The 18,671-nt window shown below is 40.2% G+C and overlaps 2 protein-coding genes and 1 long non-coding RNA gene across 10 annotated transcripts; 1 reads left to right on the top strand and 2 right to left on the bottom strand.

Moving 5' to 3' along the window:
* Positions 1-596: 596 nt before the first annotated feature.
* slc39a8 (solute carrier family 39 member 8) lies at positions 597-8,398 on the bottom strand. The gene is made up of 8 exons (XM_085257035.1): positions 8,174-8,398; positions 7,468-7,630; positions 6,349-6,518; positions 6,080-6,202; positions 5,197-5,358; positions 3,492-3,699; positions 2,896-3,080; positions 597-997 (listed from the first exon to the last, which is right to left on the bottom strand). The coding sequence occupies exons 1-8, from the start codon at positions 8,396-8,398 to the stop codon at positions 851-853; spliced, it is 1,383 nt and encodes a 460-aa protein (XP_085113161.1). The 3' UTR covers positions 597-850.
* Positions 8,399-8,716: 318 nt separating this feature from the next.
* Positions 8,717-11,877, top strand: LOC146552003 (uncharacterized). The gene is made up of 3 exons (XR_014889919.1): positions 8,717-8,849; positions 8,991-9,042; positions 11,741-11,877. It is a non-coding gene; the product is annotated as an uncharacterized LOC146552003 (long non-coding RNA).
* Positions 10,677-18,347, bottom strand: LOC146552004 (uncharacterized). 8 transcript variants are annotated; one of them, XM_085257034.1, is made up of 15 exons: positions 18,183-18,347; positions 17,727-17,841; positions 17,473-17,517; positions 17,203-17,367; positions 16,995-17,095; positions 16,504-16,637; positions 16,292-16,412; positions 16,047-16,185; positions 15,842-15,946; positions 15,668-15,757; positions 15,408-15,553; positions 14,838-14,945; positions 11,647-12,313; positions 11,091-11,194; positions 10,677-10,937 (listed from the first exon to the last, which is right to left on the bottom strand). In XM_085257034.1, the coding sequence occupies exons 3-15, from the start codon at positions 17,512-17,514 to the stop codon at positions 10,832-10,834; spliced, it is 2,028 nt and encodes a 675-aa protein (XP_085113160.1). In that variant the 5' UTR covers positions 17,515-17,517; positions 17,727-17,841; positions 18,183-18,347; the 3' UTR covers positions 10,677-10,831. The 8 variants fall into 8 exon arrangements, with proteins under 8 accessions (XP_085113160.1, XP_085113159.1, XP_085113158.1 ...); XM_085257033.1 differs by having other exon boundaries at positions 11,647-12,310; positions 16,504-16,640; XM_085257032.1 differs by having other exon boundaries at positions 16,504-16,640.
* Between the last annotated feature and the right edge of the window lie 324 nt (positions 18,348-18,671).

Raw genomic sequence — 18,671 nt, forward strand, 5'->3', positions numbered from 1 at the left:
TTGCAAAGTAATTTATTTTTTAAAGTGTCACACATATTACGATAATCACTTTTTATTTCATTTCTGAAAATATTTGAATGCTTTAACTTAACAAAGACAGTGAAGAGAGATGGGAAATGAGGGTATTTAGAGGATGGATAGGGGAGCAGACAGCCCAGCTAAACAGGAACCACCACTGAAGGCATTTTCTCCCATGTCTTATGTGTCCTAATCACTCCATTGTCAGGTCACCCTGAGGATAATGAAGAGAGCTCATAAAAAAGTAAGAAAACATATTCTGATAAGCTTTTTTGTTATATGTCTTTGTCCAGTGGAGCATAATAACTAGGTTATATTGTGCTACATTAATTGCTGTATTAAAAGAGTTGCTATATCAATCACAGTTCAGTCTTGGTGTAATTATCATTCAGTTAAATCCCTAAACGAGAAAGGGCAGCGAAAAGAAATCTGCACGTTTGAAATACAGCCGCAGCAACACAACCTGGAAAAGGTCAGAGAGGTCAAACATTTTCATTTTCCTGCCACAAAGGGAAACAAAAAATTTGGTTTACAGTGTAGCACTGAAAAGGTTAAAAAATAAAATAGTTCACAATACATGAAGGCTGAAAAAATAATTTATTGTCTCCTTAAAATACATCTAGATTTCATACATGACGATGTAAAGGTATTCCCTTTTTATGGAGTAAACACTTCCACTATATTGATTGTACAAAGGTAGAAAAGTATTGTTTTAACTTTTAACATCAGGATTTCACTTTAAATTTACTTTGCAGTCCAGCTCTGTGAGCTGTGAGCAGAAACAGAAGCAGCTCGAATCTATTTTTATTTCCAGCTTGTGTCTCTGTGTCCTCTAGCCCAGGTTGATCTCTCCTGCGAACATGGTGATCAGAAGTATGATGGTAAACCCGGTTAGCAGCCCTGCATTTTGGATCAGGAAGAAAACAATCTTCGTAGAAGTTTTTTTTTGTTCCCGTGCTATGCTGTCCATCTCTGGGAACTGAAATGAGGAATAGCAATTAGCAAGGTTGAGGTTTAGATTTGGGAAGCAACAATATAAAAAGAAGAAGTGTAAATATTCAGGTTTGTATGGCTACAGTTATATTGTTCTCATGTGGTTCATATGAAACGAGGGAAGTTTTCTCAATGTTAACAAATTCCATGAAAACCAAAACTAAATAAATTGCCCTTCTTAAATACGTTCCTTTACATGAAACAGCTGAAGGTTTGAGTTGATTAACAAAACAGGAACAAAAACAAAGTTCTTCACACAACACATTGTACTTATAATACCAAATACTGCAGTGAATATTTTTATTTCACTGGCCTTAATTAACCAAACTTAAAAGGTAGAAAAGGCACTGACAGCTTACAGAAATACAGGAAAATATAAGGTTATTTGGTGCCATACACATTTCTGAACCTTTTAATTAAATATGTATTTTTGACTTAATTTTAAACCTACACTTGAATATTACCAGGATACTGCTATATTTGCTGGCCACTTTATTAGGTATTAGGTGTTAGTACCAGTTCAGCGTCTTTTTCCTTCAGAAAAACTGGCATAGATTCAACAAGTTGCTGGAAACATTCCTCATAAATTATGGTGCATATTGACATAACAGTATCACACAGTTGTAGCTGTACAGCTGTACATCAATAATATGAATCTCCCATTCCACCACATCCTAAAAGTGTTCTGTTACATTGAGCTCTGACTGTGGAGCACATTTGAGTACCGAGAACTCACTGTTTTGATCAAGAAACTAGTTTCAGAAGATCTGAGCTTTGGGACATGGTGCATTAACCTGCTGAAAGAAGCCATCATCAGAATGGACACACTGTGGTCATAAAGGGGTGGAGATGGTTGGCAATAGTAGTCTGCCATGTTTAAACAATGCTCACTTGGTACTAAGGAGTCAAGAAATGTTCTCCCTCACCTTCCCATGTTTTCAAGTTGTATATGTGCACAAACTCACTGTTTTCAAGTTGTTAATAGTTGTTTCAAGTTGTTGACATGCTCTTCCAACCAGATTTTCCTTTCTATTGTCCAATATTGGTGAGCCCACACAAAATGCAGGCTCAGTTTCCTGTTCTTTCATTTTGCCTTTTGTTTCTAAAGACTATCAGAGATGCTCTTCTGCATACCTTGGTTTTGAATTACTGCCACCTCACTATCAACTTGAAGAACTCTTAGCATTCTCCTCTGATTTCTGATATCAACAAGGTATTTTATTTTAAATGTTAGAGATGGTTGTGGAGGAAAATCCCAGTAAATCAGCACCTTCTGCAAAACTCATACCATTGAAAGTAATTTAAATCACCATTCAGATGCTGGGTTTAAACTTCAGCAGTTCTTTTTTGATCCTAAATGAATCAAGGTTAACGAGCAGCTGAATAGCTGTACCTAACATAGTGGTCACAGAGTGTAACTGACATATATTATCATATTATATAAGCTGGCATACTGAATTTTTTATCAAACCATCCACAGCTGACAGTCTCTCCAGTATCTGCTAAAGATAGGTCCAATATGTTCTCTACTTTTAATTCACATGAAATGTTTGTCTTAATGCTCCATTTTGGTCACAGCGTGTTTGAACAGGAGTGTACACAGAGTTTACAGGTATCAGAGGCTTCACACAGATAGCACACAACTTTTTCTAGGAATAACACTGATAAACTCAACACAAGCGATTTTAAGCTGAAAAGTTGTGCATTGTAAAACAAAGACAATGGAGCTGAATGATCATAAAAAACTACATGCAGACAACCATGAAACCCATCAGTAATTTAATAGAGTGGAAGCCTCGAACATGTTGGGGAAGTCCAGTGACTGACTAAATAAATGTTGGTTCTGCTTTTTTTTGTATCTGCCATCAAGAGAACTCAACTCACCATGTCCGCCAGAGCGATATACAGAAACATTCCTCCTGCAATGGCAAAGATCGCATTGGGGGCAAAGTTGCTGCCGAGCAGGATGCCAAACACAAGGCCGATGTAACACGACACGGCTGACAACAGGTTGAAGAAAATGGCTTGCGGGATGCTCATTCCAGCATTCAGCAGGATGACGAAGTCACCTTGAGAGGACAAAATAGCTCTTTTACACAAGCAGATTGAACATTATACTTAAAGCAACATTTTTTCTTTCTGTCTTGTCTGTTAGTCACATTTCCCCCTTTAAAGCGAGCTACAGTATATTTCATGAAAAGATTTATTTTCATTTTTATACCCAGAAAGCAAGTTTGAACTCTAACTGTAAATATATACATGTTCCTTCCACTCATGTCTTTTCTGAAGTTTTTTAGTTGCAAGTCATATTTTCCATTATTTCTAAGAACATGTATTCTTGGGGCACTTCTGCAGCTTGTCTCTACATGCCCATAGATACAGGATGTACAGGCACATTCAATGCAAAGTTTGGCTGCACAGCAGAGTTTGGAATGACTCATGAGGAGGCTGAAACTGATTTTCCGCTACATATCACTCACCCAGCTCATGGGGAAACTCCTCACACACGATGGCAGTGGATGTACTGAACCCTGTCAAGACAGACACTGTGAAGGAAGCGCCGATAGCCAGACCATCTATGAAGTTATGGAGTGCGTCACTTAGAGTTATCATCCACGCCACAGTCTTGATGCTGCGGATGCGCTGGCCCCGCAACCAGCGGCACATGACATCAGGCACCTCGGCATCCTGGAAGAGTGGCAGGAGAAGTTACACATACACGGCTACGACTAATGCCTGATTGTGTTTTGATAGTGAGTGTGAAAGACAACATGTAGCTACATCACATACTTTCACAGTGAGAGGAAAGCACATCCTCTTTCAATTCTAAGGTTTTATATTATCATGACACAATAAAAATGATCTTGTTCTAACAGGATCAGATAAATAGAACCTCACATGAATAAGAACACAACAACAGAACTTATTATTATTATTATTTACAAACCTGCCATAGTCTTTTGAGGAAATGAGGATAGCTATAAAGTCATATCAAAGACTAAACACACCCACCAGGAAAATGCTGCCCCCTGTTGGTGAATGTTTCGGATAATTATAAAAAGTAAACTAAGCGTTAATATAGTTTGACATCTTAGTTTGGAATGTTAAATTCTGACTGAATTATGATGCTAATGCCAATGTTGTTGCAATCCACTGTAAAGGATACACACAAATCTTGATATTAAACGATTTCATCCAGTTCTTACGACATTTACCACAGAACATGGACATGATGCTAAATGAATGTGTGTTTCTAAGAAATTTATCAGCAGTCCTATTAATAGTTGGATCTCAAGGTTGAGCGATAGTTACACAGTCATAGAAAGAGTAACGCAGCTAGAAAGTCCAAAAATAAAGATGGTACTAAAGGCTTTAATCATGAAAGAGTCTTCATCTTTAACCCACAGAATAATACTGATTAATTGAAAACAGGAAATATTTTCTCTAAGTGGATGCACTGCATTACTCACACAAGTCCTCGCTTACACATATAATGGCACGCGTGCTGTTAATAGGAAACCTGAGAACATGCGGACACAAACAGCGCCTTTGGGATTTGATTAAAGACATTCTGCAGTAACAATAAACCCCTTTTACTAGCAGTGGGCACACAAGGAGTCTTTGTGCTCCTTTGACAATTCCAGCGTTTAGACCGAGGGGAAAGACCTGAAGCTTGGTTTCGCTGCTCGGTCCCTTCTTGTCATCAGCAAGTCTGTTTGCTTGGCCTCCATATGGCACAAGAAATGTTGTTAAATATTAACAGACACGCCAATCAGCCTGAAAACAGCTCAATAAACGGCTCCAGGAAAAAAACTATCGCTGTTTACTTATTAAATATTTTTAAATATTGCCTACCTTTTCAATTTATTTATGCATATCACACATCCTAACAGCATATCATGATTGCTTCCTGTGAGGTGTGTCTTTTATAGCAAAATTTGCTGGACAGCAAGTCTCTATCAATCAAACACATGCTGTAGATATAATTTCAACGGAGGTTCAGTAGATTGACAAGCTTATCATAAGCTGATAAAAACAAAACATTTGAGCTACTCTAGATAAAATGTCTTTAATTATAAAATTGATTGTTCCAAAGGTTGATGTGACCTAGAGCTGATACCTGTTGGCTTCCAAACCTGCGCAGTTTATTCTGCTGTTAAAGAGCAATCATGTGTCAAATGTTACCTGAGAAGTTTCCACGTTTGTATCTAGGATTGGGCTGCTCTTGTCTGTAGCGACGGTGGTGATGGCAGTTAAAATGATGGAGTCCTTTGTTGCCACCACGTCTCCGTTGTGGATAGAGTTTTCCTGAGATGTCTCTGAAAGTGTGAAGTGGCTGTGGCCGTGCTAAAAAGACAGACATCAAATTCAGGTTAAAGAAGCCTTTTCCACTTCAGGAACTTAAAAACACATTACATTTAGGCTATTTTAGGTGTTTACTTGTTATCTGTGTCATGATTTATGGTTTTGGTGGGTTTCCTCATGTTTTCTTTTTCTTCTAGTTTCGATTTTGCATACTACCGCTTTGTTATTTTCCACATCTTTTCTCCTTTTGTACAACTTTTGGACTGCTCTTTGAACACTCTTTGAGTGATCATGTGTGGATGACCCAAAAGATAAAGATTTCAGTGTTGGACTTTTGCCCTAAATGTGCCCTAAATATACGATTACTCGTGCTAAACATGGGCTGGGTTTCAAATAATAAGGTCAGCATGCAGTTAGATCCATGAATAATGAGACAATGACACATTTTTTATTTTGCAGATTTGCCTCACTACATCATCATAGTGTATTTTAAAACAGTCAGTCTAGTCACTGTAATGTGCACATACTGCAGAAACTGTGTCACTGTCCAAACTGTAAATGCACCTAATTGCTGTGAACTTCAATATCTCGTGTGTCATTTCTGATAAGAAATTATTTATGTACACATGACTACCTTGAAGTGTTATTAGAGTGATCAAATTATCCAATAAAACAGACATACTCAATGTCAGATGTAAAACAGGAGGGAATGAGAACATTATAGTTCTTTGAACCTGAGAAACTTCCTGCACTGTTATCTTACCTCGTGGTCCATCCGGAGGCATAATTTCAGTATCTTTTCCACAAAGAACAGGAGGTAAAACCCTCCAAATATTGCAGCTGCATTTGTCGCATAGTGATCCACTTTAGGATCAAACCCCAGGGCCTATGGAAAAAACGAGAATGTCAGTGGTGCAGAGAAGACTTCTAGAGTGTGTGTGTGCATTCATAGGTATTATTCTATGAAACAATTAAACATCTCTCAAAAAACCAGTGACAAGCTTAATTTTACTCACTCATCCATTTACAAACCTCTGGTATGAGCTGAAGAACAGCATTAGAGAAAAGCGTCCCGATGGCCAGACCAATGAAGTAGGTCAGCACTTTGGGGAAATAAGGCTTCTTGATGAACGGGATGAGCAGGAGACCAAGCAGGGATGCCAGGTTGATCACAGTAACGGCCAGAAACCCATAACCCCACACTGTCACGGCACAAAACGAAAAGAAAAGGTTCTCGAGAATTCAAGGTTTTTACTTCTTTCTGGACTCTTAAATGCAGCCTCGATACCTCCAACATACCTACTAAAATGGGGCCTGGCAATGTGACAAGAACCTGGAATGTGCAACCTGTGAAACACTGCAGTATTAAACCCTAGCTAACCAAACTCACCTGCAGAAATAAATATACCTTCTTAAATGCATTTGTAACACCATCTGCAAATGTGTGTGTTTTATTGTTTTTGAAAAATTGCCAGTTTTTTTTAAAAGAACTTCAATAAATGTGCCAGACATTGTTATTAGACCAGCAATAATGCTATTTAGTGAAATATGACGATATAAGTTATTATTTTAATGTGGGCACAAATTACTTTTCTTAAATATAATCTAATGGTGAATAGATTTTCTTATTTTCAGTGCCAGGCCTCTTTTATTTCGAGATTTTAAAACATACTATTACTATTTATTTGCCTGAGAGAAATTCTTCTCAGGCCAGCAGAGGAAACAGCATGATTCGGGAACAACATGCTGAACAACAGTCACAGTTGGCTATAACTGTGTCAACAGCACTGAGCAGGACTGTTGATATGGCCGATATCTGCGAGGTCAGTGGCTCCGTGAGTCCGACAATGTGGCGCGTTATAGCTTCACAACTACAACATTCTTCTTCTGCACTGTCCAGCAGGAATAAATTATTATTACCATTCTCAAACCATCTCTAAGCAATCAGAATCAAGAATGTCCCACATTTTCTTTATCAGGGTCAGTATAAGAAAAAAAATCTATCAACAGCAGCTTTAAAAATCATTCGCCATAAATGGGACTGTCCACAAAAATTTTCTTGACCCAATTCAAGTAAACAAGCAAACCCTGGCAAATTATTTAATTTACAGAGGTCTTGACAAATAGACACGTTGGGATGATTTGGCTCACCAGAGTAGTCCACATGAAGCAGTTCCTCGGGGGCAATGTAAGGGCAGGAAGGCAGCAGCACCTGGGTCAACACAGCAGGGCAGATCTTCTCCAGATGTTCCACAGTCAGCTGACTGACATTATTGTAGCCAAACTGGGATAAGATCTGCTTTGCAGAGAGACACTGAGGGACAGAAAGTTGTTATTAGACATAATTTTCATGCATTTAAATATAAATGTACCGGCTTCTTTTCTGAAGCCCTTTGTGATGCATGTACTTGGATATGCTGTGTAATTAAAACTTTCATTATAAGTGGCAGAAGAGACATGCAGTAAAGAAATATTTGAAGACAATTCTGCTCAGTAATGAAAGTTTAAGGTCATTTAGAGTCTTTTTAAAGGCAGAAATGATACCATATGGCACATGGAGAAACTTTGAGGACTTGAGTAAAAATGTAAAAAAAATAATAATAATAATGATAATAAAAAGTAATAAAATAAAGGTTAAAATGTTCTATAATTGCATATATGGGGGTAAGAAATGAGTAATTACACTACAAGACTACTCATATATCATTGCTACACAATATTTCAAGGATTACATGCAAGGTCAAATAGTGTGTGGTTGTAAGCCCCAGAGAAACATTCTTGGTCGTAAGCAACTTTAATGATCAATAACTTTAAATAATAAAAACTGCAGTATATAGGAAATAGAATACGTTTGTACCTCTTGCTCTTCCAGTGGATTTTCCTTACTTATTAAGTCAGATCGTCTGGCTGAGATCAACAGCAGTAAATCTTCAAGATTCGTTGTTGTAATGGAATTATTTTCACCATAGTAGTGGATAATATTCTCCAAAAACGCGTCTCCATCAGTGACATTCCCACGCACACTCTGGGAAGTTGTGATAAAAGCCAAGACGCACGTTAGAAAACATATGAGGTTCAACATTGTCTACTTTTAAGCGATGTAGTTTCTACTTTTACGCGATGTAGTTTCTTCTAGTGGACATAAATCTTTTTTCTTTTTTTTCTTTTTTTACTTCTGCTTTACTCAAAGCATTTCACCGATCCTCCAGGAAATAAGAATTAGGCTGTCCGTGGAAACCGCACGCAGCGCAGAGGCAGATCCATTCCAGGGTCGGAGATATCGGGGTTTTATCCAGTTGCCTAAATTATTATAGAGGTACAATTTCCGCTGCGGTGCTCTGAGTAATCTGTGTGGAGTTAACGAGGTTCAAAGATCAGCCATGAAAGGAAAAAACGGAGGTGGAGGTCGACAGCGTGCGCTCACTGTTTGAGTACTTTCTTTTGTGACTGACTTTCTCCCCACAGAGCCACACAAACACACACGCAAGAGGGGAAAAATAGTGTGTTTCTGTCTCGGTGACTATCTGTGTGAGGTAACAGTGAAGTGTTAGAAAGCGCATGCGGGATATCTTACTCAGAGTTGCTCAGCTCACAGCTGTGGCCCCGTCCTTTTGATCAATGGTGAAACAGCTGGAGGTAAACATAAACATGTGATTTGTTTTTGTTTTTTTTAGGTATTTCTGTCGCCCTCCGGTGGCATCTGATGAACAACGCAGGATACAGGCAGTAAGTTTGTAATATGTAAAAAATTACGAGTGATAGAATACTGCGTGAGCCACCTCACTTTAACACTGCTTTAGTGGTACAGAAAAAACATTTGTGTTGTGGAGATCTGGAGAAAGACAGCTGGACTTTTAACTTGTGGTGCAGTTTATTTATCTGAATTTTCCACCTACAATTTCAATAAATGATAATTTGTTGTTAGTTGTGTCTGCCTCTCTATCCTCTACCACATCTTCAAACTGGGAGAACTTACCAATATAATTTGTTACGACATGGTTTCTCATTCATCCTGGATTTTTTTTTACTATACAGTAACTAAATAATGGGTACAGTTGTTAAAAAAACAAGAATTAGGTGCAGAAGTTGAGATTTTTATGTATTTGAACTCAAATACACTCATAACTCCGCCCACTAATATTTGGTGAAATGTCCTATAACAAGTTGCACCTTCATCAGATGCTTTTTGTAGCCATCAACAAGCTTCTGACATAATTGTTTGGATATTTGATCATCCTTCTTGAAGGAATTGAGATCATTTATTTAAATTGGTTGGGTTCCTGGCATGTACCTTTTGGGAAGGCCATTCTAGAAGCTTAGTGTTAGCCTGCTTGATCCATTTCAAAACCACTTTTGATGGGTTTAGTCATGACTGTCATTTTTGTCCAAGTTTTAAACATCTAGCCACTGATCTAAGTAAAAATTTAATGCTTTGGAGGTAGTTCTTCTTAGTCGTTATTCCCTTCACCTTGTGCAATGTACCAGTACCACTGGAAGCAAAGATCTCAAATTTGGACTCATCAGACCAAAGCTCAGATTTCCACTGGTCTAATGTCCATTCCTTGTGTTTCTTAGCCCAGACAAATCTCTTCTGCTCTTTGCTTCTCCTTAGTAGTGGTTTCTTAACAGCTATTTGACCATAAGGGCCTGATTCCCCCAGTCTCCTCTGATCAGTTGCTGTAGAGATTCCTCTCATACTGGAACTCTGAGGCATTTCTCTGGGCTCTAATCTGAGGTGCTGTTAACTTGCGATTTCTGAGGCTGGTGACTCAGATTAATTTATCCTCAGCAGCAGAGGTGACTCTTGGTCTTCCTTTCCTGGGGCCATCCTCATGCGAGACAGTTTCATCGTAGCGCTCGATGGTTTTTGCAACTGCATTTGGGGACACATTCAAAGTTTTTGCAGTTTTACGGACTGAATGATCTTTAGTTCTTAAAGTAACAATGGACTGTCGTTTCTCTTTAAGTAGCTGATTGGTTCTTGCCATAATATGAATTCTAACAGTTTTCAAATAGCACATGAAGCTCATTAAGAGAAGGCCAAGGGTTTACAGCGCTGTACAAGACTTGAGTAAAAGACCACAGATATTAGCAGGTCAGTGAGAGTTGTTTTCTTTTATGTAGTAAAGGACTTTAGGTAAATATTAAAGTAAATCATTTTTTAAGCTATGCAACCTGTTTAAATTGTCTCATTGGGACCATTAAAGTCTTTCAAGCATGAAATCCTGATGAAACATCTGATTATTGCTGCTTTTTGTTTTTTCTTTCTCTTCCACAGTGAGTTGAACCTGGGCTTAAGCGTGATCCTGCCCACATAAAAAAGTGTAATCCTGAAAAGACAAGACATAAAGAACAAAGAGTTCTGCAGAGCTCAATCAAGCTTTAATTTAACATCAAATCCAAAAACAGTCCCTGATTGTTAGTTGCTCATTGCTCATTCATGCACTTCACAACTTTAGAGGCCTTGTGGAAAAACGCTTGTGCTCAGGTTTTGGATTTTTTTAAATGGCAGTTATCAAACAGTGCTGCAGGGTCCCTCGCTGTCCTCACTGTCATCCCACAATCCTCCACTGCTCGTGGCTGCTGCTGCATGGTTCACTCGCTGCTGAGCCAGCCCTGTCCTGAAGAGATGGGAAATGTGTTAGGAAAGTCAGCTTAGTGATCATATTTAGATTCATTCAATCGCAAATAATCGCAGTGCAATTTCCCCGAGCATGTTTGATCAACTTGCCTTGGAGAAAGGTTCACTGGTATCACATATTTCATACTCTTACCTCAAATTTTCTCTGCTCGGGTTGAAATTCTGAAAGTTTTGCCTCGCTGGAGCCTGAATCGGAATGAAACCTTGCCTGTTGTCTTTCTCTGGGGCTGAATCAGCCTGCGTCATGAAGACACGTGAAGTGCAGGTATATATTAAAGCATTAACAGGCTGGAGAATCAGTCATGTGGAGATACTTCAAATTAAAACAATTCTCCACCATTTCACGATGATGCCTCAGATGACTGTCTTTAACATCTGTTTAGGTAAGACACCCAAACAAATTGACAGTTCTGAATGATTTGATCGATGGTCTGACTATTGATATTGATATATTCTCCAACAGATTTTCTAAATGGCAAAATCGTTAAGACATTATAGAGAATTTTCTGATCCCCTATTTGATCGAGGTCACTATGTGCAGAATATCAAAGGTTGTTTTGATAGCATTTTCCACATAAATAAAGAATAAGATGATCTCAGTGGGAGCTGTTGCAGCACTATACCGCCTGGAAGGGACAAACTCTGCAAAAAAACAGCACTGAAAGGTGTATTAAATTAAAAGTGAATACCTGCTTTGACGGATCATCCCAGATTGGCCTGAAGGCACTTTTCGGGTGAAGAGGAGGCGATCCCTTTCTAACGCTGACTAACCTCTTCCCGTAGGAGCTGACGAGACACGGCGTTGGCCCGTCCATGTGGGGTCCTGATGGGTTCCTCAGAGGAGGGTGAGGGGTCAGTCTTGGAATCTGCCACCTCAGACACACAGTCCTCTCTCTTGGTGTCTCTTTGACCTGCTGCTGCTGACTGTATGAGGGCTTTAACAGCACTGGCACCTGGCTGTCTTCCTCTTCATCCTCCCCGCTGTTGCTACCGGTCATTTCTCTGCGCAGAGTGCCATCAGGGCTACATGAGGTGACTGAGGAATAGTCAAAGGCAGAGGTGTCATCGGGGTCTGTCTCACAGTCTTCCAGGCTGTGGTTCGTGCGAGGTGCCTCTAGCTCGTTGGTGCCTTTCCCCGTGGGCTGGCTGAAGGTGCCCTGGCCTGAGTCGCTGTTGTCTCCCCATCCTGCTGTGTCTGGAGTGAGGAGGGAGCAGTAGGCATGTCCACAGTCATGGGCCGGCTGGTTCAGGAGGGCTCGGTCTCTTCTCACAGGGCTGCAGGACCAACACTCCACACGCATTGACTGGCAGCCATTCACGCCATTGCTGAGGCCGACAGCTATCTGCTCTTCTCTGCTGGCAAAAGTAATAAGATGACCCCACCATGACATCTACATCCACTGGAAGAAAGCACTCTGCGTGGTACTCATGTAGAGTGCTCTAACAAGATTTTTTTTCCTTTGTGTATTTCCCACAATGAAATGTTTCAAATTATCAAACAGATTAGACATTAGACAAATATGACCTAGACAAATGACAAAATGCTATTTTTTTAAAGAAAAATTAAGAGAAAAAAAGCTATGCAAATCTACCTGACCCTATGTGAAAAGATTATTTCACCCTAAACCTAATAACTGGTTGTTCTACCCTTGGCAACAAGGACTTCGATCAAGCATTTGTGATAACTGGTAATAAGAGTGTCACACGACTGTGGAAGAATTTTGGCCCACTCTGATACAGAATTGTGTTAATAAAGCCACACTGGTGGGTTTTAAACATGAATAGCTTGTTTACATCAAGCCATGTCCACTGGGTTGAAGTCTGAACTTTGACTAGGGCACTACAAATGTTTCATGCTGTTTTTGTTGTTGTTGGTTTTGTTTTTTTAGCCATTCACAGTTGACCTGCTGCAGATTTCATGGTTCCATCAGCTGATATTACAGTGGGGCAAAAAAGTATTTAGTCAGCCACCGATTGTGCAAGTTCCCCCACTTAAAATGATGACAGAGGTCAGTAATTTGCACCAGAGGTACACTTCAACTGTGAGAGACAGAATGTGAAAAAAAATCCATGAATCCACATGGTAGGATTTGTAAAGAATTTATTCGTAAATCAGGGTGGAAAATAAGTATTTGGTCATCTCAAACAAGGAAAATCTCTGGCTCTCACAGACCTGTAACGTCTTCTGTAAGAAGCTTTTCTGTCCCCCACTCGTTACCTGTATGAATGGCACCTGTTTGAACTCATCATCTGTATAAAAGACACCTGTCCACAGCCTCAAACAGTCAGACTCCAAACTCCGCCATGGCCAAGACCAAAGAGCTCTCGAAGGACATCAGGAAAAGTATTGTAGACCTGCACCAGACTGGGAAGAGTGAATCTACAATAGGCAAGCAGCTTGGTGTGAAAAAATCAACTGTGGGAGCAATCATCAGAAAATGGAAGACATACAAGACCACTGATAATCTCCCTCGATCTTTGAAACCAAAGTAGAACTTTTTGGTATAAACTCAACTCGTCGTGTTTGGAGGAAGAAGAATACTGAGTTGCATCCCAAGAACACCATACCTACTGTGAAGCATGGGGGTGGAAACATCATGCTATGGGGCTGTTTTTCTGCCAAGGGGACAGGACGACTGATCCGTGTTAAGGACAGAATGAATGGGGCCATGTATCGTGAGATTTTGAGCCAAAACCTCCTTCCATCAGTGAGAACTTTGAAGATGAAACGAGGCTGGGTCTTCCAACATGACAATGATCCAAAACACACCGCCCGGGCAACAAAGGAGTGGCTCCGTAAGAAGCATTTGAAAGTCCTGGAGTGGCCTAGCCAGTCTCCAGACCTCAACCCCATAGAAAATCTGTGGCGGGAGTTGAAAGTCCGTGTTGCTCGGCGACAGCCCCAAAACATCACTGCTCTCGAGAAGATCTGCATGGAGGAATGGGCCAAAATACCAGCTACTGTGTGTGCAAACCTGGTAAAGACCTATAGTAAACGTTTGACCTCTGTTATTGCCAACAAAGGTTATGTTACAAAGTATTGAGTTGTATTTTTGTTATTGACCAAATACTTATTTTCCACCCTGATTTACGAATAAATTCTTTACAAATCCTACCATGTGGATTCATGGATTTTTTTTTCACATTCTGTCTCTCACAGTTGAAGTGTACCTCTGGTGCAAATTACTGACCTCTGTCATCATTTTAAGTGGGGGAACTTGCACAATCGGTGGCTGACTAAATACTTTTTTGCCCCACTGTAAGTCTTCCAGGTCCTAAAACAGCAAAGCAGCTATAGACTGTCATACTACCACCATCACATTTGACTGGCTGGATGATGTTCTTATTATGAAATGCTGTGTTAGTTTTACACCATATGTAACAGGACTCAGATGTTCCGAAAAGTTAAACTTTTGCTTCATCAGTCCATAGGACATTTTCCCAGAAGTCTAAGGGATGATCAAGATGGGGTGGGGTTTTTTTGGTTTGTTTGTTTGTTTGTTTGTGTTGTTTTTTTTTTTTTGTTTTTTTTTGGGGGGGGGGGGGGGGTTGTTTTAATAAATGAAAACATCATTTAAAAGCTAATTTTTGTGGTTATTTGGGTTATCTTTGTCTAGTGTTAAAATGTGATTGTTTGATGATCTGAAACATGTAAGTGTGACAAATATCTAAAAAACAAACAAAAAAAGGAAATCAGGAAAGGTTCGAATGCCTTTTCACAGCAATGTGAACCTGTACAGTTTAAAGTAAAAACATGCAAAACATTTTTGCAGATAAATGCCACTGAAATAGGCTGTTGCTTGATTTTGAGCAACACTTTGTGCCACAGCTGTTCTCATGCATGCTGTATTGTCTGACGTCCGATGCGGGTGTCACTGACCTCTGAGCAGCAGCGTTTGACTCTTCCCTGGCCTGCTGAGACTCTCTGGTGTGCTGGCTCCTCGTGCAACAGTTTGCAGCAGAAACGCCAGCCCCAGCATCAGAGGTGCTTTTTATGCAAAGAACAAGTTTACTTGCAAAACTCTAAATGCAGACAAATGCAGGTGGAGCTATTGTGCTCTTCTGTATTTTCTCACACATATAATGTACTGTGTTATGATGGAAAAAGTTTCAGATAATGAGGTCAGCATATGTGGAATCCCTGTGAGTGAAAAGCTCAAAGCACTGCACCAAATGCTTGTTTCTAGACAGTTTTTCTACTCATGGAGCTTTATCATGTGAATGACAGTGGATATCCTTACTACGATCATCTCGGGCACATAACCACAACCACCTGTTTACAGCGGGCAGCCAATAATATTTTGAACTATGATTCATGCAAAACTAGTCTAATAAAGTCCAAAAATAAAAACATGGAGATGAAAACTAGCAAATAGGTCCTCTGTGAGACTTCCACATCAGCAACCCAAATCTGAAACAAATAATCTGACATCTTTGATAATGCTCTTACCTTTGTCCAGCTACTTCTCCTTCTTCCCACTGGACGTCTTCCTCGAGAATTACATGACAGCGGGATAAAATGCTCCTCAGAGCTCGCTCAGTTCCCAACAACAGGCTGCAGTCAGGATGCTCTTTACCAGTCCACTGCAAGAGGTTCTGGAGAAGGAAGAGTAAGCTGTCAAGTCAAATCCTTACTAAATTAACTTAAATTAATACACTGAAAGTATCTGTAGATCTTCAAAACTGGATTTGCTCTGGCTGCTGACTCACCTGAATGTGACTCAGGTAGCTGTGTATGCGCGCGACAGGTGCCAAAAGCAAGGAGAGCAGTTTCATTTCCTCTCTCTCCATCTGGCTGCCCTGTAAAACAAGACACAAAGCGTCTTTCTGGTGTCCTTGGTGGATTTTAGCTGAACAATGTTAATGGTAAATCTCTTGAAATACCTGCAAAATTTGACTCTTGTCAGGATGATTGAGTCTCTTGAACTCAAGTGAGAGGAATGACGCCAGGGTCGTTGTGTATCCGAGGTACATGTCTGAAAAAGCTGTCTGGACAACACAAATGAGGAAGAATATGAAAACCTGTGTATCAGTGGAAATGAAAGATAGACTTAAATCATAAAAACGTCACAACAGAACATAGGCTTACATCGTTGTGGCCAATAAGCTGCACCAGGATGTCTCCAATCAGAGATTTCCAGTGTTCAGCTGATAACCGCTCCTGCAGTGTATTTCTGAAGAGCAGATGGCGCTGTAACAGCTGCTCCACAAACTTCAAATAGGTCTGACTGGATCACAGAAAACACACACGCATACACAGAATCTTTTACCACAAATGGAAACTTCTGTAACTCGCAGTGGAAAAAAGGGTCACAAATCCTCTCCAGCACTTACTATGGTTCTGCAGTCATGTGGTGAGCCGGTGGGGTCTTGTATTTGTCATACAGCTGGTTTAAGGTTGACACATATTCCCACTCAGAGTGCAGGAGCTGCATCGTGACCTGATGGCGTGCATCTGTAAAACCCAAAGAAAAAAGAAAAGGATGATGAATCTGCAAAATCAGAAGAAAATACTCTGCATCTATACAAGTGACGTGTGAGCTCACCTGTGCCTTCACTGAGACCAGCTTTGAGGCCCTGCAGGAAACAGTGAAGAAGCAGTTTTCCTCTGGACAGACAGGCAGGTGGAGCAGATGAACAATCACACTGACGCTGTACACGCTGCGGCTCAGCTGGATCGCTGCTGCACAGCAATGAACAAATGACAGCATTTACTACTTATAATCTTACCTAAAAATGTTTACAGTCTCTACTGTGCATTCACATCATGAATCTAATTGCTTTATAACTCAAGGTTTGCAAAACTGGAAAAAGGTGTTACTCCTATGGATAAAATGTTGGAGAAATGAGCTTGCATTGACTAATAAAGGTCCAAACGACTCATGAGGCAAAGATGAGATGTAAGGATGAGGTTAATGATGGACTGTTCGAGGCTAAAAATCATCTGAGCTGTGCTTTAATGATACCATGCTGAATTTTTTACCGAGGTATGTCAGCAATAGCAATGCATTCTTCCAGGGTCGTGGTACATGTGTACCTTTCTCTTTGCTTGGATGTGGAGCTTTTTCCATCCTGCTGAGGTCTGTGTCTGTTGCTGTACAGCTGCACGATCTGACACCTCATCACACTGAGTTCCTCCTGTAGTTGACAAAGCACTGACGCTGAGCTTTCGATCTAGAAGTAGCTGAGCATCATCACTTGTGGAGAAATATGAGAAACCCTTCGGGTTAATTTTTAAGTCTTACCCTCAGTGAGTCGACTAGAGCCTCCAGCCTTAAAGCTTTTTTCTGACAGCTCCTCCTGTTCTCCTCCAGCTCCTCTCTCAGGTATGTGTCTCCATGTTGGATCTGACTGAGCTCCAGCAGAGCGCTGGTGAACCCCGACTTCAGCTCCGAGACCATGCATTGTAACTGGAGGGGATGACATAGTATCGTCTAAACGCTATTTTGGTCATCAAAGTTCAACTAATATGTCTCACAAATCCAGGCTGGCTGATGAGGGAAGGTTCAGCGTACCTTGGAGATTTCAGTAACAAGCTCTGCCTCCTGAGGCTTCATGACCTGTGCAGGGAGACAAACACAAACACATTAATAATCAGTGTGTTTGCTGACACTCACAGTCATCTTTCTGATTTACATAATCCAAAAAAACTCAGATGGAGACCAAGCACGCAAGTCAATCTATCTCTCTTTCAGCAAACTAAACCTATTTTTCTTATTATTCAAAGAACCTGATTTAATAACTTCTGCGTCTTGTTTGTTTGTGGTACCTGCTCAGATGTTGCCCCTGCCAGCAGTCCCTCTGCTAAGGAAGTGGCAAGCCAGCCAAAGAGCTCAGCCCTGCAGGGGAAATGGCTGCAGGAGCCAAGATCCCTCCTTATAAGTCTGCTGACAGAAGGAGAGGCAGGGATCATCAAAAAAAAAGACAAATTAAACATGCATTGGATTCATTTTTTAAATATCAAATAAACCAGATACGATCACTTTATTATAGAGATTCATTATAGCCTTACAATTATTTCTAATTCTTTGAAATAATGCACATCATGGGTTTTTTATTCCAGGATGCCAGACTGTGATTTACAGAAACAAAAAAAAATAAAAAAAAATTTATGAACACATATACATGTTAGGGATGTCCAAACATCAATCAAACCACTCACAATACATGAGAGAAAAGCTGATTATTGAAGCAAACAATGTAAAAGAAGGCTAAAGCAGCTCACCTTAGTCAGAGCTCCTCAACAGTGTTTCTTCAGACATCCGAAAGAGGTCCAGTAAATCCTAAAAACCTCCAGGTCTCCGCTTTTCTGCTGCTCTAACGTCAGAACTGGTTTGCAGCGTGAAGGGTCGTGAGGCTCTGTGTGCTGCTCTGTGCAGACAGCAGATGTCCTGCGTGACGCTCAGTGAACTATGAAGCAAGTGTTGCTTCATAGTGGATTGCCCGTTTGGTGCTGTTGTGCAAATGTGCTCTGTTTTTCAATTTATTAAACATATTTAAATTGTTGTAATGCCTATATTTTATTGGCATGACACTTAAATATACGTCCAAGGGTTTTCAATATGTAAATGGAAAAATTACAAATTTTTATCTGTTTGTTCATTTAAAAGGGACAATAAAGTTTGACATAGCAAAGAGCACGAAAATGTGTTTCGCGCACCTGGCTGCCACCTGGTGCCTGTTGTGTGTGTTTTACAGTAAGTAAATAACAACA

The sequence above is a fragment of the Mchenga conophoros genome, linkage group LG19 (assembly GCF_057382185.1).
Source record: "Mchenga conophoros isolate Kocher_MC1m ecotype Shallow Benthic linkage group LG19, M_conophoros_male_GT1.1, whole genome shotgun sequence".
In the NCBI taxonomy this organism is placed as follows: domain Eukaryota; kingdom Metazoa; phylum Chordata; class Actinopteri; order Cichliformes; family Cichlidae; genus Mchenga; species Mchenga conophoros.